At 48.6% G+C, this 25,889-nt stretch overlaps 3 protein-coding genes across 3 annotated transcripts in view; 1 reads left to right on the top strand and 2 right to left on the bottom strand.

Moving 5' to 3' along the window:
* Nucleotides 1-200: 200 nt before the first annotated feature.
* Nucleotides 201-4,679, bottom strand: RPA2 (replication protein A2). Its single transcript, XM_082296816.1, has 9 exons — nt 4,621-4,679; nt 4,359-4,471; nt 4,185-4,286; nt 3,992-4,105; nt 3,239-3,313; nt 2,067-2,180; nt 1,671-1,781; nt 1,488-1,582; nt 201-805 (listed from the first exon to the last, which is right to left on the bottom strand). Exons 1-9 carry the CDS (start codon nt 4,634-4,636, stop codon nt 721-723), a joined length of 825 nt encoding a protein of 274 aa, XP_082152942.1. The 5' UTR covers nt 4,637-4,679; the 3' UTR covers nt 201-720.
* A 303-nt stretch (nt 4,680-4,982) lies between these two features.
* SMPDL3B (sphingomyelin phosphodiesterase acid like 3B) lies at nt 4,983-10,809 on the top strand (the record flags this gene model as incomplete). The annotated part of the gene is made up of 7 exons (XM_082296499.1): nt 4,983-5,266; nt 6,719-6,816; nt 7,344-7,487; nt 8,054-8,226; nt 8,372-8,552; nt 9,141-9,274; nt 10,328-10,809. The coding sequence occupies 7 exons, from the start codon at nt 4,983-4,985 to the stop codon at nt 10,709-10,711; spliced, it is 1,398 nt and encodes a 465-aa protein (XP_082152625.1). The 3' UTR covers nt 10,712-10,809.
* A 4,238-nt stretch (nt 10,810-15,047) lies between these two features.
* Nucleotides 15,048-25,889, bottom strand: part of PPP1R8 (protein phosphatase 1 regulatory subunit 8) — a 28,126-nt gene continuing 17,284 nt past the window's right edge. The window contains exons 3-7 of the mRNA XM_082296431.1: nt 22,421-22,574; nt 21,620-21,840; nt 19,720-19,864; nt 18,540-18,604; nt 15,048-17,445 (exon numbers count right to left, since the gene is read on the bottom strand). Of these exons, the coding sequence (XP_082152557.1) occupies nt 17,092-17,445; nt 18,540-18,604; nt 19,720-19,864; nt 21,620-21,840; nt 22,421-22,574 (939 nt within the window). The 3' untranslated portion in view covers nt 15,048-17,091. The remainder of the gene's footprint in view (nt 17,446-18,539; nt 18,605-19,719; nt 19,865-21,619; nt 21,841-22,420; nt 22,575-25,889) is intronic.

Here is a 25,889-nt window from a genome sequence, read left to right on the forward strand (position 1 = left end):
AGTAGTAAAATTATTTAATTTCTTACTGGCCAGACATTTACTTCAGTTTGAACCTTCAAAGCAAAAAGCTAAGGAAAAAATAAGGAAAGTTAAACTGAAAGTATGAGCTGTGCTTTTACCCCCAGGTTTTGTCAAGCAGATGTTTTCTTCTTCAAGGCAGAAAAGCCTCTAGAGTCACACATGATGCAAGGCGCCCCAAGTTAACATTTTATTGGAAATGTTCAAAAGCTCTGGTAACAAGATCAGCTCTAGTACAAATATAGATTTAAATGCACAAACTAAACAATAAGAACATCTTTTCATGATTGCTGTACACTAGTGGAAGATTACTCTTGGCTACCCACTTTGTGAAGGAAATGGAATGGAAGCTGAGTTAGGAGAAACAGCTCTAGAAATAAAGGACAAATCATAAAGAAGCTCTTCTTTCTAACAGGCACCCTCTAAGGAGCCAAAACAAAGTGAAGGCTCTGAAGCTTTGAGGAGTTCAGTTTTCCTGTGTCTCTTCATGCTTTCAGTCACATGGTCACAGCATAGAATCAGGTCCAATTACCAGAATCACACACTTTCTGCTCATCCTTGAATTCCAAGGAGTTGGCATTCACAGAGTAACCAGGAATTTCCACAAAGAGCAAAGGTCACCCTCCACGTCACAGAGCTCAGCAAGGTATCTTGAAACATGGACAAACATTTGCTTGGAACTAAAATCAGATGTAAAGAACTTTACTCGGCATCTGTTGACTTATAGTGATCATCATCCACTGTAGAGTAGATGTGTCCCTCGCTGCTGAGGAATTCCACGGCTTGCCTTGAAGAAAAACCACACAGTTGGTAACGAGCTAGCAATTAGTTAGGAAAGGGAGATAAGTCACCACCTTTCTGCCAGGTAATTCCCATTTACAGACCCCATCCCCACAGGTCTCTCCTGGCAGCTGCCAAGGGAAGCTCTTGGTGTCTCTGTCCCGTGGGCAGTGTAGGTGACACAGGAAGTTTCTCCAAAGCTATGGCAATGTGCTCCCCCTGCCGCTCAGACTCTGCCTGAGTCACCACTCTGCACTGCCCAGGTAGCATCCACTACTGTTCCACAGGGGACAGAACATACAAAGGTCATGGAAGCTAATGACTATTTTTGTAAGTCTCAAGAAGAAGTTATGAGAGACAGTGAAGTAGAATAGAACAGACTATTCCTAAATTTTTTATCAGTGTGCAGAGAGCAAGGTAGTCCTTGAACAGGAAAAATGTTACTGAGACACTGCAGTACATTGCCACTGAACTGATGAACAGCTTGTTTTGAAAACAGGGAACAAAGCAACTGGCAACAGCTCATTCAGGGCAGTGAAACTTTCAAAAGCTCTGGCTCCTGTACTGCTGGGACCACCTGAATTACCCACTCTGATTCACAGGTCAGTGTCTGGGCTTGTCCATTGTCCTCTCTGCCTCTGGAAGGACTGCCTGGATTTCCATAGCATCCTTCATTTCTACACACTTACTTGATTGTTGACATACTCATACTGTGGAGCTGAAGTTTCAAGTCCTGTAGACTCATCCCCTCTGGGACATGGCAGCTTTTGATCAAGTTCAGTACCTGGAGGAACAAGAACCACCACAGTAAATCACATTGGAAGAGCCTCCGCTGCCACTGCTGTGCTTCCAGAAAAGCTGCTGGCACCCACCTGGCTCTGGTGCGCCGTGAGCCCATTCACTGGCAGGCTGCCACCTCCTCCGTAGCCCCCCATGTCACTTATCCCAGTGGAGGAAAATGACTGTGGCACTCTTGATGCTGACTGGAATTATGAGAATAAAAGTGTTGTGGTTACCCAGGCTGACCAAGCCCACAGTGTTAAACACTCATTGTTATTTTTAAGCTAGTAAGTAAAAAAATCTTCTTATGGAAGTGGATTGCAACACAATCTCTCTCCAAGGAAGCCAGGACAACTGTTAAACATTCAGTGTTGCCCAGCTTTAAGCTTTCCAGCCCCACAGTTAGGCAATTTTCCCAGCGAAAGGTCTCTCTTTGGGAGATCACCAGTCAGGAAAGGCCATGATGGAATCAGGATCTTTGTACGTACCATAAGATTTTTTCTGAGGATCATATGTGCATTGACAATTTCTAGTATGTGTGTGGTGAACTCATTCATATTTTCCAGAGGCATGATCTTAAATGCTACCAAGCTCTTCTTATTCTTTCAGTGGGACAAAACCAAACAGAAAACAAAGAAAACAATTTACAACACAGCAACACAAAGATGCCTAACAGCCAACCCAGCCATTCCCTCCAGGAGTAGGATAGCAGTGGGGAGAGAGCTTCTCTGCATGCAGCTAGTCCAAAACGTTCTGACCTACATCTTGTGCTGGTTTTGGCTGGGGTACAGTAACATGGGCTAGTTTTGGACTTGTGCTGGAGTGTTGATATCACAGGGATGTTTTAGTCATTGCTCATCAACCCTTGCACAGAGCCATGGGCTTTCCTGCTTCTCACACAGCTCCACCAGTATTAGGCTGGGAGGGAGGGGACAAGGAGCTGTGAAGGGAAACAGCTGGGACCCCCACTGCCCCAAGGGAGAACCCAGACCAGCCAGTGGTCATGCTCAGTCATAAAACTGGTGAAAGGGCGAGGAAGAGGCACACCTGCCTGTCCATAGGAAGAGTGGAATGAATTCCTTGTTTTGCTTTACTTATTAAACTGCCTTCATCTGAACTCATACGTTTTCTCACTTTGACCCTTCCGATTCCCCCCCATCCCACTGGGAGCGAGCAAGGAGGAGGGGAGGGATGTGATTTTGAAAGACAATGCAGACAGAGTCACTCCTCTTTCTAACCAGCTGGGAATTACCTGCACCTTGCCTTAATGCATGAACCATTATTTGAATATTTAAACCACGTGTCCTACATGAAGTGCTACAAGAAGTCTCCCCATGAACAAGAACTAGGTCTAAGCTTGACAGTACCAACACCCCAGAACCTGGTGGCCAGAACTCTGCTCTGCTGAAAACATGCTGATGACAAGGGGAATTTTGAAAGGATTCTCATTTTAAATAGTCCGCATTCAGGACTATTAGCATTCAGGAACAATTAGTGTTATTAAATACAACCCTGGCAGAGACATTGAAGGATTTGTCCAGCGACCACGATTAAGTGGATATTCTAAAGCAGCCCCCTAGCACTAAGCCAGATCACCAATCCTTCACACCCCTGCCCCAGCCTCATGGCCAGGACTCACACACAGATAACATGACCTTACCTGGAATGACCGAAGGTGACCAGCTACTTTGACATAGGTTCCTGGAGGGACCACAACATTCTCACCTCCTGCCTCCTAACAGAGAGGGGAAAAAAGAGAGGTTTGTTGATTCATGTTTCCATTTCTCAATTAGCACAATAAACAACTTAGCAAAGCAGGCTCATCTCAAGCAAGCACAAACAATGTGCATTCCTATGTCCAGTAAGAGCAGTTAGAGAAACATAGCTGTAAATAAGAAATAAAGAACAACACCAGTATACATTTCAGAGCAGTGTCAGTTGTCTGCTCTGCTGTCTCTGTCCACTTATGAGAGATTCTCACAGTGCAACAAGAGGAAAGGAACCTCTAATAGTAAAAATTAGGTGTTGAATTCATAATCTGCCTGGGGGGATGGGGTGGGCCAGAGCCGGTTTTGAACTCAAGCTAAACTTGCAGTAAGGCAACTGAACATCTGCCTGATGACCCCCCCAAAACTGTTCAGCTATACTAAACAGGCAGACAGTCATACACAACACCAGTGACCTCTGCTACAGCAGCATCTCCCTTGGATTTCAGGGACATTATCCCTAAAACACGTTTCAGAAAAGCCACATCTTTTGGATTAAAAAAGCTCTGTGAGAAGTAGGGAGTTGGTGTTGATCAGTGATCCTTATGGGTTTCTTCCAGTTGAGACACTGTATAGTTCTGTAACTTTTCTCTACCCACTGCTCTCAAAAGCTGCTAAAGCCTGTTCATAGGAAATCCAATGCTTACATCGGTATCAACCCACTGCCTGACGTCCATCGGGGCTGCCGTCATGTCGTCCACTTTGTAGAGGATGTTGGTGGGCGCCTTCTCCGCGTGCCGGACGATGCCCACAACGGTGACCTGCGGCGCAGGAGGAAGGGTTGCCCGGGCCGGCCGCGGGCCAGGGGTCCGCCCCGGCCGCGACCGCCCCGGCGCCCACCTGCGAGATCTCCACATCGCAGATCCGGAAAGTCTCGTCGACCTGCTCCGCCGCCAGCAGCTGCGACACGGTGCAGGGCACGATGTTCTGGGAGCGGCTCCGCTGCAAGAGGCGGAGGGGCCGTCAGAGCCGACCCCGGCGCCGCGGCCCCTCCCGTGGCCCCGCCCGGCCTACCTGCTTCTTCTCCGCCTGCGCGCCGGCGGGCGACCCGAACCCGCCCGGGGACTGCGTGTAGCCGCCCGGGAGTCCCGCGCCGCTCACGGTGCCGTACCCACCATCGAAGTTCCCTAAGCGGGGGGAAGAGAGGGACCGTGAGGCGGTGGCGGGGACGCGGGCCCCTTCTTCACCGCTGCCGCCATCAGGGTGAGCGGCGGCGGCCTCGGGCCCCGCGTCCCCCGCGCCCCGCTGAGTGCGGCCCGCCCGGCCCCGCGCGCACCGTGTCCGCCCCACATGGCGCCGGCCCGGAACCTGCCGCCACCCGCCCGCGCGCCGACCCTCGCGCGCCGCCGCCTCCCGCCCAATCCGGGAGCGCCGCTCTGCCGGCCGGCAGCCAATCGCGTCCCTCCGTCTTCTGGCTCCTTCCAATAGGAGGAGGCCGCGGGGAAGCCGCCGCCGCCATTTTGAGAGTGGGCGCTGCCCAGCCTCGCCCGGATGGGGGCGGGGCCGAAGGGCGGGGCTGGGCGCAGGTGGGGGCGGGCGCAGGTGGGGGCGGGCGCAGTCGGGGCAGCGCAGTCGGGGCAGCGCAGTCGGGGCAGCGCAGTCGGGGCAGCGCAGTCAGGGCAGCGCTCTCTGCAGCCCATGGGCAGGCTCGTGGTGCTGCTCTTGCTGTGCCCGCTGGCCGTGGCTCTGCCCGGTGCGGGCGGCGGCTCCGGCAGGTTCTGGCACCTCACGGATCTGCACTGGGACCCCGGGTACGAGGCGGCGGCGGCAGCGGGACGGCCGTGCCCCTCAGGCGGCGATCGGGCCGGGCCCGCCGGGCCGTGGGGCAGCTACCTGTGCGACGCGCCCTGGAGCCTGCTCGGTTCGGCCGTCCGGGCCATGCAGGGCCGCCTGGCCAGCCCGGACTTCGTGCTCTGGACCGGGTAAGAGGGGCCGGGTCCGCCTGGAGGGACACCAGGGCTAGGCGGGAGAAGGGCAGTGGAGCCCATAGGGAGCTCGTGGGGTGTCAGGGCTCTTTCCATGGTCCCCGCTTTGAAAAGGAGAGGGGAGGATGTGCCTCGTAATGCAAACCAGGGGTTTGGAGAAGAGCCCCAGCGAGGGCTTTCGACACTGGTAAGAAGCTCGTGGCAGTGAGGTGACAAAAGGATCACTGTCCATCCTTTGTGCCTCCTGTCCAGCCGTGTCTGACTCCCCAGTGACTCCGAGTAACTGCAATGCTCAGGGGAAGGAGCTGTGGGCTGTGTGTCTGTGCGTCCGGTGCTGCCGGTCAGAGCAGTGGGAGGAGAGCATTGTAAACCAGGCTTGCAGCATTTCTTGTGGCTGCTATGAGGCACCTGGGAGACCTGATTCAAGAAGGGGCAGTTTTTCTTTAGGAGTCAGAGGAACCTCCCCAGTGGAGGATGTTCTCTCCTGGTATGGCTTCCAGGGGTGGGTCCCCTGTCCTATGGGAAGCCTCAACAGCATTACAGATGGTCAAAGCTTTATTTTGCATGGTGATTGTGTGTATGGTCTTTCTTCTGATAGTGCAACCTCAGTTTGCTGTAATCTCCAGTCCCAGTTTGCAGGACTATTGCCTGTCTCATGTTTTCATTTTCTGTCCCTGCAGATGGCTGTTCCTGCTTAGATGTAGTTATTGGTCCTTGTGACCTTATATTGAGTATTCTTTTCCCCTCAAGCAATTTTCCTCAGTCCTTTGACATGGTTTTGAATCTTCTTCTCTCTCTCCAGTGGGCTTGTGGACAGCCCAGCATCGTCTACAAATGCCGTAAGCATTTTAGTGCAAACGCAGATGTGGAGCAGATTGCTGTCTTACTGGAAGCATTCCCTTGTTTAATGGTGATCACAGTTGTGCAAACAGCTCTGCTTCATTATTGCATGTCAGATGCCCTAAGATTGCAAAGTGCTGATCCTTGCAATATTTCCAGGCAGCTTTAGTGCCTGTGACACGCCCCAAGGCAGAGAGAGCCTCCCCTTACACCCTTGTGCATAGGGGTTTTAAGGTAAAGTGAATCATAGAATCACAGAATATCCTGAGCTGGAAGGGACCCACAAGGATCATGCATTCCATCTCCTGGCCCTGCACAGACACCTGAACAATCCCACCCTGTGTATCCCTGAGAGCATTGTCTGAACACTCCTTGACTCTGGCAAGTTTGGAGTGGAGTTCATTTTCCCTGTGAGCAATTTCTTGAAACTCCCTCAGTGTCTTGGCCAGTCAACATAGCACTGACTTCTGCACACAAAAGCGTAAACTTTCTCTTCCAGGAGGCACTCTCTTCTAGAGAGGAGTTGGCAAGTTTCTCTGCCTTGCTCATTGCTGTAAGCACAGGTCCTGTTAGTCCCAGACAGTGACTGTGCTGCTTCTCTTTTTCTAGAGATGACACTCCCCATGTCCCCAATGAGCAGCTCGGAGAAGAAAAGGTTCTGCACATAATAGCAAATCTGACTTTTCTGATAAAAGAGACATTTCCAGGTAGGATTTGCGGGGATGAGAAGGGGAGAAGGGCACAGAGACTCATGGGAAGGGCTAACCAGGATGGAGAAATTACAGAACTGGGACAAGGAAAGGCACAGAAGGGCTGTGGTCACTGGGACTTGTTTGTGTTCTTTCAGTGGCCTCAATTTTGCTGTGCCATACAGCATTGATGCACAATCATGTTTCAGGTTAGCTCACTCAAGAGAGAGGAAAAGAAAGGTTTCTGTCATTAGTTATTAAGGCAGAAAAGGCTGCAATATACTCTCAGACATAACCTGTGTCAGCAGGGGGCAAGGAGTATCACTGCTGGTGACAGCTCAGTCACTTGGCTGTGGGTGGCTTGTCCCAAGGGCGGGTCAGAGCTGTGTGGTGCCCCCGGGCAGTGTGGCCCCAGGGACAGAAGGTGACTGGCCTTGGCAAAGCTCTAGGTTGTGCTGCTCTTTCCAAGGCCAGGAGTGCCTTGGGGAGCTTTGAGGAGCTCTGCAGCACTGACCTCCCCTGTGCGTCCTTTGCTCTGTCTCCAGGTACTAAGGTCTACGCAGCGATGGGCAATCATGACTTCCACCCCAAGAATCAGTTTCCTGGGAAGGAGCACAGGATCTACAACCAAACAGCAGAACTGTGGCGGCCCTGGCTGAGTGATGCTTCCCTTCCTCTCTTCAGAGCAGGTCTGGCACCACTGGCTCATGTTTAGAGCATGCTGGGGATATGAGGAGGGGTAGGGGAATACCATGAACGATTTTCCTTGCTTCTATGCTCAGAGCAACAGTATTCATAGCATACTGCAGAGGTAGGGTCCAATTTAATGCTGATTTCTGTCTTAGAGTTCTGCTTGCAAGAAGAGAAATTATTTTATACTTTAGTCTCTCCTGCCATTGTCAAGTTACTGGAAGGAATGCAGAGTGGTGACCTGCAGAGGGAGGAAAAATATCTTTAAAGGTAGCAGCTGGTGCAGGCAGTGCTGTGGCTCTCCAGGGCTTCCCAGCTCCTGGTGTGCCCATGGTACCCATTCAGTTCTCCCTTCCTCGGGAGAGGCACAAGAATTACAAGAGACACACAGGGAAGAGTCACTCCAAATCCACATCTTGGAGTGGTCAGAGCACTGTTCCAGGCAGTGACCCTGCTGTGGCTATTGCTAAGGAGAGCAGAGAGAGGTGGAGACAAAGGGATATGGGATCACAGGCACCAGTGTGACCAGACCTCCAGCTCTTTCTCCATCGGTTGCATTTTTAAGGAGGTTTCTACAGCGAGAAGCTGCCTGGCCCAGGGATGAGGGGGCGGATGGTTGTCCTCAACACCAACCTGTACTATGACCAGAATGATGAGACAGCTGGTGAGGAGGATCCTGGGGGGCAGTTCCAGTGGCTGGAAGAAACACTGACCAACGCCTCTAGAGCAGATGAAATGGTATTAAAAAGACTGAATAAACAACCTGGGCTTCTCCCCAGCCCGGAAGCTCTTCCTGCTCTGCTCCCTCTGGGTGCAGTCACAACTGGCTGGTGCTCCATGGGCAGTGTGGGCTCTGTGCTCAGGGCAGCTCTTTCTTCTCTAGGTCTACATTGTGGGACATGTGCCCCCTGGCTTCTTTGAGAAGAAACGGGGCAAGCCGTGGTTCCGGAGGGGCTTTAATGAGCGGTACCTGGGAATTGTGCAGAAGCACCACAGGGTGATCTCTGCCCAGTTCTTTGGGCACCATCACACGGACAGCTTTCGCATGTTCTACAGCGACACAGGTACCCGTTCTTGTCACCCAAGCACTTTTGGGACAGCTCTGTCAGCTCTCAGAATCACTGTCCATGAGAGTTTTCAGAGGCTGTTGGCTGAAAGCAGCTAAGAAGCCAGCAAAAGCTTCTGAAATGCTTTGGGCAACAAGAGGCAACAATGGTTCTCATCTCTACCCCCAATCTGTAGCTCCTGCCCTCCTTCCCATTCTCCCTCAAATGTTGTTGTTTCCCCTCAATGCCTGGCAACTTCTTGCCTGTTCCCTCTTGAGGGGTTTGGGCACTGCTGAGGGAGCAGTGCTGAATCTGTGTGTGTGTGGGGTGCTCTGGGTGAACACCTTTGCTGAGTGTTGTTCCCTGGCTACCCTCACTGCAAAAGCCCTTGCCAGCATTGGAAAGCCCACTCCTGGCTGCAGCAGCCCTGTTCTCAGTCCTCAGTACTGTTCCATGTGTTAATCTTTGTCTGTGTGGTGGTACCAGGAACTGGTGACAAAGGTGCTTTTGGCAGTGCAATCTGCTCCAGGGTGCTCACTGTGATGGGGAGATGGTGTGGGACAAGCCAAGGTCTCCAGTCATGGTTTGCTTTGCATTTCTGTGAAGGTAGTCCAATCAATGTCATGTTCCTGGCCCCTGGAGTGACTCCCTGGAAAACAACATTACCTGGAGTGAGCAATGGAGCCAACAACCCTGGGATCCGGGTGATCGACTATGATCGGGACACCCTTCAGGTCTTGGTAGGGAATCCCTGTGTGCACCACAACATAGCTCTGGAAGAACTTTAATTCCCTTCTGTAGCTGGAATGGGCTTTTCAGTATTTCTGAGTCCACAGGACTGAGTGGCTGTGTGGGAGAGGACTCTGACCCATGATATTTCAGCCTTGTTTCTGACACAAAGATTTAGTCAGAGTGTCAGTGAGTCAAAGCATGGCCCTGGCAGCCAGTGCATCCTGCTAGGATGAGTTCCCCAGGGAAGGGTCAGACAGTTTATGTGGTGTTCTTCATGTCCTTAGCGAGTTTCCCTTGATACTTGTTTTGCTCCCCAGATAATGTGGATCACAACTACTCTTTGAGTAATAACAGACTTGTCAGACCCTCTCCAAAACCTTTAACCCATCTGAAAAATTATTTGTGTCCCTCTACTTGCTAAAATGATGCATTTGGAGTGGATCTGAATTGAGGTGAATTGTAGGGGCAGCTTCTGTTTCCCACCTCTTGTTTGCCAGGAGGTGAAGGACAGGTGCTTATGCCCTCCTTTGTAGTGGATGAAGTTCTCTATAGTTGCTCTGTTTACATGTTTATAGCATAGAAGTAAATGCTAAAATATGCTGTGCAAGGCTGGGGAGCCAGTGAAGTGGAGAGAAAAAAGGGCAAGAGACTAAGAACAGAAGTTGTGAAAAACTTTATTCTTCAGTTTGTTCACAGCTGAGAAAATAACTTTGCTCAGGAAGTAACACTCCTGCAGCCCTTGCTTCTGCTGCTGGATAGTGGTGATAGTAACTAACTGTTGTATGAAGTAGGCCAGGCTCAAAGTTTCTGATGTTTGGAGATCAAAGTCAAGCAGAGCAAAGCCACCCCTTCACCCCTTATGAAACAGGCTCTGTTTGGGGTGGGTTCTGGAGGCTTTCACCTGAGGTGTTCCCAGGTGCCCATCTTGGTAGGAAGCCCTGTCAGTGGCAGCTGGGCCCTTAGTGGGGAGTGCTGCAGAGGGGGCCTAGCCCAGCCCAGTGTCTCACTCCAGGGCCAATCTTGTCCTGATGTCTCCTCAATTCTGTTTTTCTCCTTCTCAGGATATGGTGACCTACTACTTGAACCTTACTCGTGCCAACCTGATGGCCTCACCATGGGATGAAGAGTTCCCAGTGTGGGAAGAAGAGTACAGGCTGACAGAAGCCTTCCAGGTCCCTGATGGCTCTGCCCACTCCATGCAGACGGTGCTGGAGAGGATCTCGAGGGACCCACACTACCTGCAGCTGTACTATGAGTTTAACTCTGCCAGATACGACCTGGAGCTGTGCAAGCAGGAATGCCGTGTGGATCACCTGTGTGCCATCAGGGAAGTTGATTTTACAAAGTACAATGAGTGTGTGAAAACCAACAGCTCTCCCTCTGCTGCCAGCAGTGTTTGGCTTTTGGTTTTCTGCATGTTCTTAGGATTTCTCAGTCCTCAGTGAGTGCTGTGATGGCCAAGAGCAAGAGAAAGGGAGGAGGGCATGAGATCACACTACTCTGCATGTGAATCAGTGGTTTTGGCATTGAGAACTTGCTTGGAAACCGGGACAAAACTGTCGATGTTTACTAAAAGCCCTGTGAAGCTGATTTGAAATTTTCTAGATAAGCTTGATGTGTGAAGGGCAATGTTTTTGAGTGCCTTGTTACGCCAAACTGATTGCAATGAGTAGTCTGTCTCCCCTCTGCTGGGACTGCTGGAGCAACCTCACAGATCAGATGAAGACCAGGCCTCCCTGTGGACATGAACTGGCAACGGGTGAGGGTAGGGAGCTACCACATGTTCCAGAGGCTGCTGTCAGCATTCCATATGTTGGCACACAATTCTGCAAGTCTGTACAGCTGGTGACTCAGGAAATCTTGTTATGGTGGCTTTGTTCCACAGCAGCCTGTGGCTTATGAGCAAAGCCAGGTGGGGTGGCAGTGTCTGGACTTCAGCAAACTTTGGTGTTTCAGTGCTGAAGATGAGGTACTGATAATCGTTTCCCCCTCAGTTGCTGAGCATAAATAGCTCTCTTCGCTCTCTCTTCTGTGCTCTCTTCACTCGCCTCCACTGAGTTCCCTCTCTCAGCTGGGCTTGGCAGCTGATCTGGGCCACTTTGCCAGTGAGATCCGAGGTGGTGGTTTACAGCCTTGGGTTTGCCAGCTGCTCTAAGACCCTGGAGGGAACCAGTACACAGTGCTGGTATTGGACTCCAGGTATGGGTGGAGGGGGCGCAGGATGAGTGCTCTGTGCTGTGTGAAGGTGGCTCTGGGCTCTCCCAGGGGTCTGATGGGGAGGGTAAGTCGTGCTTTTTTTGCTGGCGTTGGTGTTTGCCCTGGGACCACCTCAGTGTGTGTGTGGAGCGGTGCTATGGGTGCTCGAACACCCAGTTAAGGGCCGGGATGCACTGCGGGCCTGTCAGCGCAGGGTCTGATGTGTTGGTACCTCACTGCCCATGGGAACACACCTCACTTCGCTGTGAACACCCCACTCTGCTCCTGGGCTGCAGGGCTCGCAGCCCCCGGCCCTGTCCCCTCCAGCTCTGTGTCGCCAGAGCTCCCTAGAGCAAACGCAGGTCTGAGAGGGAACGGTGGGAGACAGGCGGTAGCTGCCGGTGTTGCTTGTCTTGAAATTCTCCTGTTTGCAGCGGGAGGACCGAGCTGGCGGATCCCAACCGGGCCGGTTTGAGACCAGGTTCGTTCTGAAGCACCTCCGAGCGTTGGGCAGGAGCTACGGGGGACACGCGAGTCCGGGGCTGCAGGGCTGGGGGCGGCTCTGCCCCGGCGTAGCAGAACCGCTGCAAGAGCCGTGCGGGGCGCGGGGCCCCGCGGGACGAGTGGGTAGGGGCTGCTTCGCGGGATGGCGCCGGAGCGGCTCTTCCCCGCCCGAGGCACCGCCGGGGGCTGCGGCTGCGGGGAGGGGGCCGCCCGCGGGGCACGGGAGTTACCCCGTAGAGATGCTGGGGCCGGCCCCGAGGGCCCGGGGGTGCAGGAGAGAGGGGCGGGTAGGGTGACTCTGTCCCCCCCGTGAGAAGTGTGTGCCGACATGAGGAATGCTGGTAGCAGCCCCCGGGACATGTGCCAGCTCCCTCCTCTCACCCGTGGGCCTTTCTGGGGCCAGTCTGCCTACACCTGCCCTGTGTGGGCCCCGGTAGTATTTAAGGTTTAGTATTTATGGCTTCCCCCTCCACTACCATTCTGCAACTGTGCTTGAAACCTTTCCCTGATGTTTGTCAGATTCTGTGATGAGAGACAGCAAGGGTGTACAAGGGGTGGAGAGCAGAGATTCATGCTCTTTAGCTGCTTGTCTCTTAAAGCTTCTCTGAGAAGGACATCAGTTCTGGAAAATTCATACAAAACAAAAGACAAGAACCAAATTCACCACCAGTGCTTCTGGAAAGCTGCTGCTCTCCTCTGAGGGAGGCAGGAGAAGCATCAGGGTTAGTTTCAGGCACTAATTGTGATGCTGGAATGTCAGATACCTCTTACTGCTTTACAGATTACAGATTTGGGGAAAGGTCATTTAACAACTGCAACCCAAACCCTGCAGTTGTTGATCCTGAACTCGCTCCAGGCTCTTATTTCACATTCTCCCTTTCTCCAGTATTCCCTCTCCCACAGCCAGCAGGTAAGGCCCAGTGATACCACACAGCTCCTACGGGTGAAGACCTGTACGTGGTGTTGAGAAGTGAAAGCAGAAACACTGCTCCCCCTTTACCTACCACTGCTAGATTGAGACTTCTGAGATCAAAGATGATCTGACTGTATTTGCCTGCTTTTGAAAAAACAGCAATTGACATCTGAGCCAAGCACCAGCCATTGCACAGCCCCAGGTCCTTGGCTTGGCCCAAGCTATGTCTTGCAGTCATGTCGTCTCTCCTGGTGCCATTGAGGTTTCAAAGCTCTTGGTGTAATTGCAGAAGTGCACACGTCATGATCCGCTAATACAAGCAAGGGTCGTGATGGTTCATTTATAGATCTCAGAGTGCAAAAGGACACAAGGGATTTCAGTTTTAATCAAAACAGTGCACCTTTTTTAAGTGCCCACAACATGGTAATGCGATAGAGGAGAGAAAGAGAGAGATAAAGACAAACAAAAAGGAGTAGAGAGGAAGAAAAAGGGGGGAATAGCTACCAACGGATGAGACAACGTTCTCATGGTCTTCTGCCAATAGATTTGTCTGCTTTCCATGGGGAGATCTCAAGCTCAGTTATTTCAGAAAGTCCTTTTATAGTCCTTTTCAGAAGTGAGGGGCAACTGGCCAAGAGGTGGGGGAAATCTACAGCCGTTGTTATGGGGCCCGTCGTTTTGGGAAAACAGGTACAGGATGGGTGTACAGGACGGGTGTACAGGACGGGTGTACAGGACAGGTCACTCCTTTCCGCTCCAGTGCAGCCCTTCCCTTGGGCAGCAAGAACGGCGCAGTCCATCGGGACCTGCACTAATTCCTTCAGGAATGCGTACAAGTTCCCAGCGGGCACACCTGCAGGCAACACTTGGCAGACATCCCACCTCAGCCAGGCCAGGACTCCTGTGTTCATTCTCTGTCCTCGACGATGATCGTGAGGCAGATGAGGGATCTTTGGACCGTCTCTTACAACACTTCACCTGGCCACTCACCTGTTCTGCACTGGAAGCTATTCCTGCTCTCCTGAAGGACCCCAGGGAGATCTCAGCTCCACCCCAACAAGTGCTGCTTTCAGGCTTGTCAGCACAGGGGTTGATGTGTTGGTACCTCAGTGTCCATGAGGTACCTCACATCAAGCTCTTGGGCTGCCTGCTGGATGCTGCACCCTTTATTTATTTATATACTTCCAAACTGGGGAGGAGGGGTTACAGTGATAACCCAGGAAATTCTGTAAGGACAGATGTTCCTGGACACTACTACCATTTTCTTTAGCTCATTGATTCAGCTGCAAACTAGTCTCCACTTTGTTTCCATCTCAGCATTCCCACTGCAGAGGGCTTCAGATTATTCTGCAACTTTCCTCCCTTTTAATCCTTCATTTAATACAGGAGGTGAACACACCCAAACTGACAGTGAGACCACAGAGGGAACACCTTTACTTCTTCCAGCTATTTCCGCCTGTGGCAGGCGAGCAGCTGGCACATGAACTGTGAACTACAGCCTTCTGTCGACACTGCAGTGCAAATGCACCTGCCCCAGCTGCTGCTGCATTGGGAAAAAAATTATGTATAGCCTAAATATTACTGAATTCAGCAAAGCTGGGGAGTTCTTCTCAACCCTACACTGCAGGCCCTGTGGTTACCTGTACCCATTTTGCTGTTTGTCACTGCAGCTGTCCCCAGTGAGCCCAGGGCAGGCTGCAGATCCAGGGACAGGGGATGGTGCCTGCAGCCTGCCCAAGGTCACGCTCTGTTGGAGGAGCAGGCTGGGCAATGAGAGCAGCAGAGCTGGGCTCTGGAGTACAACTTACAAAGAGGATTATGCCTGAACCAGATAAAACTTGACTCAGAAAACAAAAGCAACCACTGTTCAAAATCCACTGTTAAGTAAGTGTCACTTGTGTGCCAAAGTGCAGCATGAGGCAGCAGAGCAGGTCACAAGCAAAGCAGCTGGGACAGCTTTAGGAGTTGCAGCCTGAGGCAGCCCAAGGACACGGCCTGCAGGGAGAAGAGCACTTTGCCATGGCAGGATCCTCCCATGAGTCCACAGCACATGGGCAGTCTCAGCTGTACTGGTGCAGACTGGAATGAACACACTGCACTCTCCAACCTGGCAAAATCTGCATTTAATTTACAACATAGTAAAGGTTACAGGTAAAAAGCTCAACAGAAGTGTGAAAAGGCCTATTACATATTACACAAGTGTACAAATGTCTGTACAAAGCCCCTCGATGTTCCTGTCCCCTCCTGGCCAGCTGTGGCCTGTAAGCTCTCAAATAGTAAGAGCTGGTTCAGAGTCAGGGAGGAGAAGAGCTTTAAAAAACAACGAGCAGTGAAGTTTCCCTTGTCAAGAAAAATCTTGCGAAGAGCCACTTGCAAAAAAAACCCAAAAAACCAACCCCAAACCCAACCCCCTTCCCCCAAAATAAAACAAAAAAGCCTCAAAACAAAAAGAAGAAAACGTGCTCAACTTTTGTTTGTCCCGACTAGTCTTACCCTAAAGAGTTGCCTTCAGAAAGCAACTGGCTGGGAAATGAAAATCCTACAGGCCAGACTAAAGAGAGGAAGATTTTGAGTTATTGTAGGAGCACTGGGAAGCAGAACAAATGCCCAACAGCTGAATCATCAATGGCAACTTAAACACAGAGCAGTGCAGCTGGATCATGGAGCAGGTGCTGAATCCACACAAGGAATTGTCTGAGCTAGTAGATGTGATGGTGTGGGGAGGGAACAGAGCAGTCTCCAAAGCCATGGCTCTTGTGAGCTGGGCAGTTGCTGGCTGGCACCTCAGGGACATGATAGAAGCAATCACTGCGGAGCAGACCTCACACAAATTTTGGAGCACCTGTCCGAAACAGGTCTGGTGCATCCAGCGCCCCAGGTCACAGGAACAGAGCGCTGATCCAGCACCATCCAGTACCCCAGCTCACTGGAACACAGCCCTGCCCCAGCAACCTGCCACTACTTCCCCAGGTAGCTGCAGTCCTGCACACAGTGAACAGCCAGGTACATGCTCTCATTTTGGTGCACGTTTCCTGGATTCTGCAAACAGCAAAGGAATGTGACTTGTAGCTGAACTGCATTAGAGAGTGTACAAAAATCCAGACTAAAGTTTAGAATAATAGAGCTCTGGCCTTACCTTGTGTAAAGTACAGCCACAGTGTCTGAATATGTGAATCATTTTCATATCTAAAACCAAGGAACTAAAGGGCTTGAGCAACAACCCAAGTCCACTGGGAATTCCTATTCTGGCTCTCAGTAGCACTCGATTCTCACCTGCTGTTCCCAGCAGCCAAAATATTTGTGTGGGGAACATGCCAGTCCTCTCAGCTTTTTGTCTTGTTGAATCTCATGTACTCTAAGCTTACAAGTTCCGTTTGCAAATAAAAATGAAACTATTTAAGTTACAGGGGCTACCAAGTCTAAAAGAAACTCCACTGTGTTAACTTCACCCTGAGTTATCCAGGGGAGTCATCATGGCACAGTGCAGACAGTGCCTGTTCCTTTTGGACGCTCTGACCCTCCATCCGTGCACTCTGTATCCATCCCACAGACCCCATCCTGCAGCACTGCAACAAAGCTAAGGAACCCACCTGTTGCTTATCCATCTCAACTCATGACTCATGGGATGCTCTAGTGTTTTATGTGGAAATTAGAACAAGCTAATTAGTAGCCAAACAAAAAAAAAAAAAAAAAAAAGGAGAATGCCCCACATTGGTGGAGTTTTGAAAATAAAAAAAAAAAATAAAAGCTGACCTATATTCTGCAAGTTTTACAACTCCTACCAATGGGATTTTGTAAGGCTTGGCCCCACAAACATTTCCTCCTGACAGAGCTGCCTTGCTGTGAGCATGTCCAGCACGAACAGTGTCACCACAGCAAGCCCAGCACTGAAACACACGGACCTGCAGGGTCGTGCCGTAAGTGATAATTGTGTGATTGCCCCTTTCACTTGTGGATCCAAATGCAGCATAAAGATCTCTGGAACAGTGGTGGCTAAGAAAAGGCTACAGGGGTTTTGGTTCAAAAGGAGATGGGAGCTGTATTTTTTTTTTTTTAACAGACATATAAAAACATTTGAAGACGGATCTTTAAAGGATATTTCACTCCTCCAATCTTGGTATTACATCGGTTAGGACACTGAAATTTTAAAAAGACGATACCGCACATGAAAAGTTTCTGGAGCCGCTAACTCCCACCCTCCCTCAGCCCAGCTCAGATCAGCAGGGACGGGGTCGGCTTCTTGCCCGGCCAGGCCTCCTTGGCATATTTCTTCTTCTTGGGTTCATTCACAGCTTCAGGGTTGAAGACAGCGGGGTTTGGAGCTGGGTTCATGTTCACTGTGGAGGGCACAACTGGAGTCAAGTCCACGTCGGGGGCAAGGTTAGGGTAGGGCATGGGCAGCCCCCCGATGAGTGCGGTCCCGTGGACGCCATGTGACTGTGACCCTGCCTCATTGTGGGTGGGGGGCAGCCCCCCGTACAATCCTCCGCTGTAGGGGAAGCTCTGCATGCGCCGTGACGCAGAGTCATCTGTGGTCAGTGAGCCCGCGTTCTCCATGCGCTTCTTCTGTAGTCAGAAGAAGTTAAAGAGTTACTCACAATGCATTGAACCATCAACCTATTTAAACTGGGTGCCAAGGCCATTTCCCCCAAAAGGCACCTAAATCTGCCACATACAAAGTGCTTACAGACCATGTCCCAGTCTTTGTCCTACAAGGTTTCTTCTGGGTTCCCTTGAAAACCACAACAATAAACTTTTAGAGGTGCACAGTGCAGGAAGGGTGTCAAAAGCTGACACTCAGGTGTAACTTAGATGAAGTCTGAGCACCTCTTCACTTCCTATACAGTCTTGCCAGTCTTGAGCTTGTCCTGAACAAAGACTGAGTAGGTCACAGAATGTCCTGAGTTGGAACGGACCCACAAGGCTCATCGAGTCCAACTCCTGGCCTTGCACAAGACACCCCAAGAATCCCACCCTGTGCCTGAGAGCATTATAACACAAACCTTCCCTCCCCCACAGAAAGAAACTGCAGCTTCTAGATGACTGGGGTAATTTTGCTCCTGATCATTGGAATCTTCTCCTGCAGTCTGGGTTTATGGAATATTATCCTTCTCCACATGATGTTATTTAGTCTATACCAGCAACAAGTGAAACTGCTGTTACACAGTGGCTTAGCTGCTCTAAAGTTCTGCAGATCTTTCTTCCTCCTTGCATATTCCAATTAAATAGAACACTGTCAGCATACTCATCTTGGAGCAAACCCCAAACCTGCTTGTTCTAGTACACAAACTTATGAAATGTCGAACACAGTATTTAAATAAACAAACTTTCATTTTTCCCTTCTATTTTCCACATTTCCCACAATTTTATCTGATGCCTGGAACTAATGAACTGAATTTCTAGAAAGTGCTTCTTTTTGGGAGGAAAAAACCAATCACCATTGATCCCATGTATTATTAAAGAATAGAGCTAAAGCTGGGTTCAAAGGGAATTGGTCAAATTTGCTAAAAAAGACAATTGTGAAACACAGACATGACTTCTTCTTAACAATGAAACACTTTCCACATGGGAGTATTCTGTTTCTAAGGTGCCATTTATAAATCATAAAGTGAGTTCATCAAAGTAATGTGTTAATGAGAAAGTAGGGAGTCACCCTGTACCTTAACAGGGACCACTGCTGTCTGTACCATGTTCCGGAACCGCCCCACAGATGGGTCCACGTCCTCTGCAAAGCAAGAACAGCGATGCTTTCAGTGAGCACAACCAGTGATGCCTTTAGTGAGCACATGGAAAAACAGAACCTCTGTGGGGTAAAGGAATCTATACGAAAAACTGGAACAGACCTTCTTCTCCCAAAGCCAGCACTCCAGCAGCTCCCAGTAAGCACAAGTGTGACCAAATAAAGAGAAGGGCTCAGGGGAACACTCAGAGGCTTGGTCTCCTGGTGGCTCATCAGGCATCCTGGCTTTCCCAGGAATGGAAGGCTTTTCCTCAAATGGAGAATGGGAGCAGATAGATGGGCAGTTTGGGATCAGACAGGCTGGAGTCTGGGCTGAAAGCTGCTGCTGACAAGGCATTGCATGTGCTAAAGGCACAGCAGCCAGTCCCTAAAGTCCTTGGGGGGCCTTGAAGCAGGAGTCAGAAGCAGTCAGTGTGTTTGAAAGTCAGGAAAAAATATTTTTTTTTTGCAATGAGAATGACTGGTGTTTGCATTAGGATGTTCTGAGCCTGCCCATTAATTAGCTGCTCTTATTAACAGGAATATTATCCGTATAAGGTATGATGGATAAGAATGCCATTAATACAGAACAGCTAAGGGAGAAAAAAAGAGTAACTTGGAATTGGATACATCCTCAAATGCATCAGTTTGAATGAGGATTAGGGATGACTTGGTTCAGATGTGCAGAAAAGTAGCAAAAACTCTCTGAGCTCAAGACATCCCAGAGGCAACAGGTAAAGAAAGCATTAAAGGACAGATGAAAAGCAAACAAGTTCTGTTCCCACTGAGATTCTAAAGAAGGCAAAAGTGTAAACCACCTTCCTCCTTTTGGACCCATGACATTTCTCCAGTATCTGATGGAGTACTGAACAATGAAGTGGAGTCTAATATCCCCATCCTGCTCAGAGCATGCAGTTACTTTACAGGTAGACCAGAAGAGACAGAAAGAGGTCACAGACTTCAGTGAGACATGGCAGCAGCTTCTGTGAAATAGCAGATCCCAAATACTGACTGCCAAATTTCTTTTCTCCTTATCCATATGCAACCATGCGGAATCCCTACAAGCATACTGGAAGGAGGTCCTGAAAGGCATCAGCTGAGGATTAAAGCAAACTCCTTACCTGGATTGATGATTTCATCATCATCACTGAACGTCACTCTGGAGTTCTTCCGTTTTCGCTTTGGCCTCTGGATGTCCAAGTTCCCTTCCTCAATAGTCAGTGTGGAGATCCTTTTGTTGTGGGCTGTATTAAACTCTGTCAGATTCTGATGGCAAATTTAGAAACGAAAGAGTTTCAGCAACTAGTGTATGAAATCTGACTTAATCACATGACTGTGCACATCAGGAGACCACAGGACATTGTTTAGTTTCAACTTCAGACCCTGAGGAACAAGCAGAGGTTCAGGGCTGCAATGAGCTGCCCTGAGAGGCTGCAGGGTCTCTGCAGAGATATTTAGAATGGAGCACAATCCTGGGCAGCCTACTCCAGGCGGCCCTTCTTGAGCTGGTTGATGATTCTGAGAGGTCCCTTCCCATATCCACAATCTGTGAATGCCACAAACACTGTCTCTCCCTCTTCATTAGCTAACTTAGGGAACAGGGCAGCATTCACAGGTATCTGGCCATGGAAACAGTGTGGGAAACCACTCCAACCTGGGGCAATGTTAGCTGGAAAGCACGTCCCTGGCAAACCTTGGTAAGAGGATCACTGGCATAGTAGTAAGATTATTAGGTCTATGATTCTGGGAAACAGCATGATCACAGGTTTATCATTGCAGATAAGATGGTTTGGGTGTATCTGACAGCAGAAGGCACCTCAGACTATCTTCAAAGCCAAGAAATTAAGAACCTGAACCTAAGGAAGTATTACCCAGGGAAGTTGTTTAGTCACCATTCCTGGAGATACTTAAAAGACATTTAGACATGGCGCTTAAGGACTTGGTTTAGGGTCTTGTGGGCCTGCGTGACAGACTGAAATGTCAATGGCTTAAATAGCTGGCCATTTGCAAACACAGTGGGTGCTGTTCCTTTGATGCACAAAGGAACGGCCCAGGCACAGAGGGCATGAACACCAGAGGATGACTATGTCAAATCAATATGTGTTTAGCAACAAGATGGGTTTTGAACCAGATTAAGGGAAAAGGCCCATGAGAAGCAGATCCTGTGAGGTGGGATAGTGCTTTTTATCAGGACAATGTCCTGCCTTACACAATGGCTCAGTTGTAAAACTACACTCCCCAACTCTCTGATCCCTCCCCCACTGGGGAAGGTACCGGGACATTCCCATTCCCACCTAGAGCTGAAGGTTTTCTTCCCTCTGATGGGGCATAACTGGCTCAACTGCGCTGACGTGAGAGGCAGGGTCATGTGTTGGAAGGGTCATAAACCATCAAAGACTCCCGAGGTGCCCCAGAACTCATTTCTGGACCTTTCACCAGAGGACTGCACGAGATCCACAGTCTTGCAACAAACAGTGTAAAACCTCCCCTTCCCAGAGGAGGTACCTGGGTGTTCCACCTAAAGCCATTAAACTGTTTTGAGGGCTTTCCTCACCCTCATGGATCAAGACTTCAACCAATGGACATCAAGTCTTGTTGCTGGACCCACGGGTGGTGAGATCTTTCTACTCATATCCTTTCTTTTCGTTATATATTTTCTTAAGTGTTACTTTTATAATTTTATTTTTCTATATTATTATAGATAATTATAACCAAAATGGCTACCTACCTCCTTTCCATTGCAACCTAATGGTTCTAAAATAAACCCTATATATATTTATTTATAAACTTTGGTCATTCAGCATTGTTTTACTCCAATCTGCCCCAAGAGATCTATTAACAAGAACCTGAGTTAACCTCGTCTTCAGGGGTGGGTCATAACAGTTTGGTAGTGTTAGATTTATGGACTTGATGATCTTAAAGGTCTTTTCCAACCTAAATGATTCCATGACTCTAAGCAAATGAGTGCAGAATGCTGTCCTAGCTGGAAATGCCATCAAGGCAGTGTGCCATCATACTCACGTCCAGTTCTGTCTCCTCCTCTGGCAGCCCCAGCAAACCCTTGAGCTCCTCATCCTCACCCCCCATCTTCTCGTCCCCTTTCACTGCTGACGGCAGCGTCTGCGGCTTCTCTCGCAGAGTGTACGCACGGGTGGAGGCTCCAAATGAAACCGTGGAGTCAATGGGGATCTGTTGGGGTTTGTGAGCTTCCAAACGGATATGACCCAAGAATGTGCCATGTGCTGAGGACATCAAAATGCAAAATAGTCTGTTGAGCTTGGGATCATGGTATTCCAGTTCGAGAATCTCAGAAACTGTAACAATTGTTCCAAGATACAAGGCACTGAGTGACTGCTGAAAGCATCAGCTGTGTAGACCCACCATCTCACACTGAGATAACACACACCAGAAATCCTCAAAAAGTCACTGGAAATAAATTACAAACACCTTTTGTTTTCTGTGTTCCTGCAGGTCCCAATGTACAGTGCAAAAAACCACCTGACAGGTTTCAGACCTTGAGAAATCACCCTCAGAAGAGAAGGCTTCACTAAAATTGTGACGGGAAGGTCAAGTCACTTTCCTCCTCTCCTTAGGCCTCTTACAAGTTAGAAATTTTTGAAACACCCAGTGAGGCAGCTGTAGGCTGACTGGAGCAAACACTCCTTTGCCCGAACCCTTGTCTTTCCTTATGATGCAAATTCCGATTATATCCATTTGCCCACAGTGCAGAGAACAACGGAAAAGGAAAAAAGTGCTTCAGATTCAGAATGTTTAAACACTGAAGTATAGCCCTTCTGTCTGGTTAAATGCCACACTACTTACTGCTGTTCAGATCAATGAGGAAAACCCTCTTGAGATGTTTGTGATAGACCAAGGCAGCATGGACCCGAGAGCAAGACTGGTGGTCAATGGTAAAATCGCACAGATCAGGATTTCTCCCAAAGAGATAGTATTTCTTCTCATCAATGATGAGTTTCTGAGGTAGAATATCAAACAGAGAAGCATATTAGACTGCTAGAATCTTTTGGATCTTCCTGAAAAAAATTCAAGAACATGAATAAATAGAGCAAATTCAAAACAAAGCATCAACAGTTCATCAATATTTCAGTTTAGTCTGGCACTGTTAAATATGTAAACTCAAATCTGGTCTTTAAAAATCAGAACAGCTGAACAGGGGAGAGTCCCAGTAATTCCCTTCTTTACCAGCCAACACTGGACAGTCTGGGAAGGACAGTCACTCTTCAAAGCATTAGATTACCTCACACAAGAGATTTTCTCTGACATCTGCTCCCAGAGATTTTAACACATTCCTTGATGAATGACCTCAGGCTTTGTCTAAGGTAGGAACCCCTGCTCGGTGATCTCTGGTCTGATACAGGACATCAAAAATACACTTCTGTACAGAAAAGGACCTACAGGACATTTCAGGCCTCTGGTATAAAGATGCAAAACTATACTGAGTACGGGTTACTATTCAAGTAAACCATTAATTTCAGGTATTTCTTCTTTATACATCCTAGTTCTAATCTCTTAGTTAAAAAAGATCTTACAAACCTTAGTATCGGTTACATAAAACATCTCTATAAAGTGAGGGACATGTTGACAAAGTCCTACAGTATTTATGGCACCAGACCGTGTTGTTGAAGAAACTCCTTGCACCTGAATGCTGCAGTACTGAGTGGGGCATGTGCAGAACTTTCTCACTGGATCCCAAGAACTTCATCTAATCTATACTCTCCTGCTCCAGCTGCACAAGGCAAAGGCTGGCAGTACATTCCAGATCTGTTAACAGGCTTCTCCTGCTTTTTGAAACATTTACCAAAGCCCACATGTTTCAATAGCATCATCCAGGGAATGCTGAGGATACATCTTCCATTGAAAAAAACCCATGTCTTGGTTCAGGAGAGCATTGCTTCCATGAGATGGTCTGAGATGAACGAACATTCTGACTGCTTGAGCACCTGGATTTCTCCCCCTGTCTCCCTGCATTCCCAGCTATTCAGTCCTCTCCTCAATCCCACTGGCACGTGTCTGGGCAAAGTTTTTGGCCTGAGAAGCCTTTTTTCCCTGCGTTAATCTTTCCCCATTTGAGTGGGCTGGATTAGTCTCTTTGGCCAGACGCATGTCCCAGCTGCTCCACGGAAGAACTGGACTCCAGGCACTACGGTGGGTGATGCCAAGGATCTCTCTCTCTCTGGCAGCAGCATTACAGCCAGGCAGGAGTTTGCTCCTCACTTTGCTAGTTACAAACCATCTGCTCAGTTACATCCAGCCACTGTGTGGCCAGATCCAGGGGGCTGGTCTGGGGGTTTTCTGAGCCATCAGATGACATGAGCACCCACAAAGTCACTCATTCTGGGGCACCACCAAGTCATACAGAAAATAAGGAGACAGATTGGAACAAGATGCAGTATTTATACTCCCCTGCCTTATCTGCAAGGTCAAAAATCCCATATGGACCTCAGCTTCTCCTACAGATCACCTTGCAAATCACATCTATTTACTTGCCTACCAACTATGAACTCCAAGGTTTTAGCACTGCTACAATCACATGTCACTTTCTCACTGTTTTTTTTTCTGATTTTTTCCTCCATATGTGTGCTCTGTATTTTCCAGGTTGGACTTTCCGGCGTTCTGCTCAATATCTGTCAGGCCCCATGCTGCAAGTTCTCACCATCTGGTATTCAGTAATAAGCATTTATTTCTGCATGTTTAGAAGAATTAATTGAACAACCTGACTCCACACTTGTATACATCATGACAATTTTACAATTGATTGGTCCCTCAGGTAATACTCTGTTAAATGTCTTATTCCCCACCAACTCAAGGTATACAATTTAAGCACCAATTAGTGACAGTGACTGCTTTGTGTAATCTACTGATTAACATATTTTGGCCTGCTGTCTTAAAAAAAGAGTATTTAGGTGATCAAGGTATGTATATTTATCAGCTCTGACACCTACTACTAAACCAAATAACTTCTAAACCTCTGGCTAGTTTCAACCAGCACTACAAGATTATTAAATTTCAAGCAATTCTGTGAAAACAATCAGCTAGATAGAATGATAACTCCATCAATCCCCTCAGTGACACACAGGCTGGCAGAAAATCCCAAAGAGTGCCAATACTTAGACTTCAACCACAAAGAAAATCTTTGTGAGTCCACATCTCATTTAATAAGGCAGCAATGACACTTCAATTGACAATTCACGTGCAAGTACACGTTCTATTGACAAATGAAGTGCAAATGCAAAATGCAAGTGATTTTCTTCCAGCTGGGAGATGTAAAACATGCAGGTGTCTCCCCTGAATCGGTTGGTCTGGTGCAGAGCAATGCATCTCAAAGCCTCAGGACATTCAGATTAAAACCATGAGAAATCACTATATTGAGTTCATTGGGTTCTGCTCTCACCTGCCCACTTTATCACTTTCTGTCTCTTCACAAATGCTGGTTTTCACAAGACCCCTCACAGTTAACCAGAAAGTATAAGCCACAGATGAAGATCTTAAACTAGTATGTAGTCTCCTCCATCCTTTCTGTTTTAATTTTATTTCATTTTTTATTCCACTTGTAAACAGACCCCTCCACTTCTTCCCTGTATGCTCTAGACATCAGTGTGCCTTTGTGAGGCTTTTCCTTGCATTTCTTAACCATCAATCCATGCGTCTTACTGGTATTTTCCCTTAAGATTAGAGTTGTTTCATCCAGCTGTTGATCCATGAACACCGTAACTGTTTGTTACATCACATCTTTTGAGGAGCCCTGGTTAGGTCTTCTGGGGATTTAATTTCCCAGCACTGGATTTATATCCCATAATCTGGAGTTCCTTACTCATTCAGTTTAGCACTCTGACTCTTCTCACGCTCAACACCTTTGCACTAGTGAATTCGATGATTCCACACTGTAAAAAAGATGAGTATTAACTTTTCCTTTTATTGCAAATTTGAAAGTAAGTCCTATATAAACACAGCTCTGATAACACGTGGAAGCTGATTTATTCCTCCACAGTGCTCAGCTTTGCAAGCAGTTATCTCACAATTTCAATTACCATAAAAATTGATCAAACTATTTCTCATTCTTGCCCACAACTGAAACCAAAAGCATCCTTTAAGTTTTGATTTGCACCTGTTACACATAAACAATACTGCCCTGACTGGGCAGCACTTCCAAGAGATTTCGCAAAGACACAAATTCATGGAAATACTGCAACAAATCATCAACAGAGAAAATAATTTTATTGCCTTTAATTCAAGATAATGTTTCCAAAATGTTCTGTGCCTCTGAGCTATA

This window comes from Coloeus monedula (genome assembly GCF_965178545.1).
Source record: "Coloeus monedula genome assembly, chromosome: 24".
Lineage (NCBI taxonomy): Eukaryota > Metazoa > Chordata > Aves > Passeriformes > Corvidae > Coloeus > Coloeus monedula.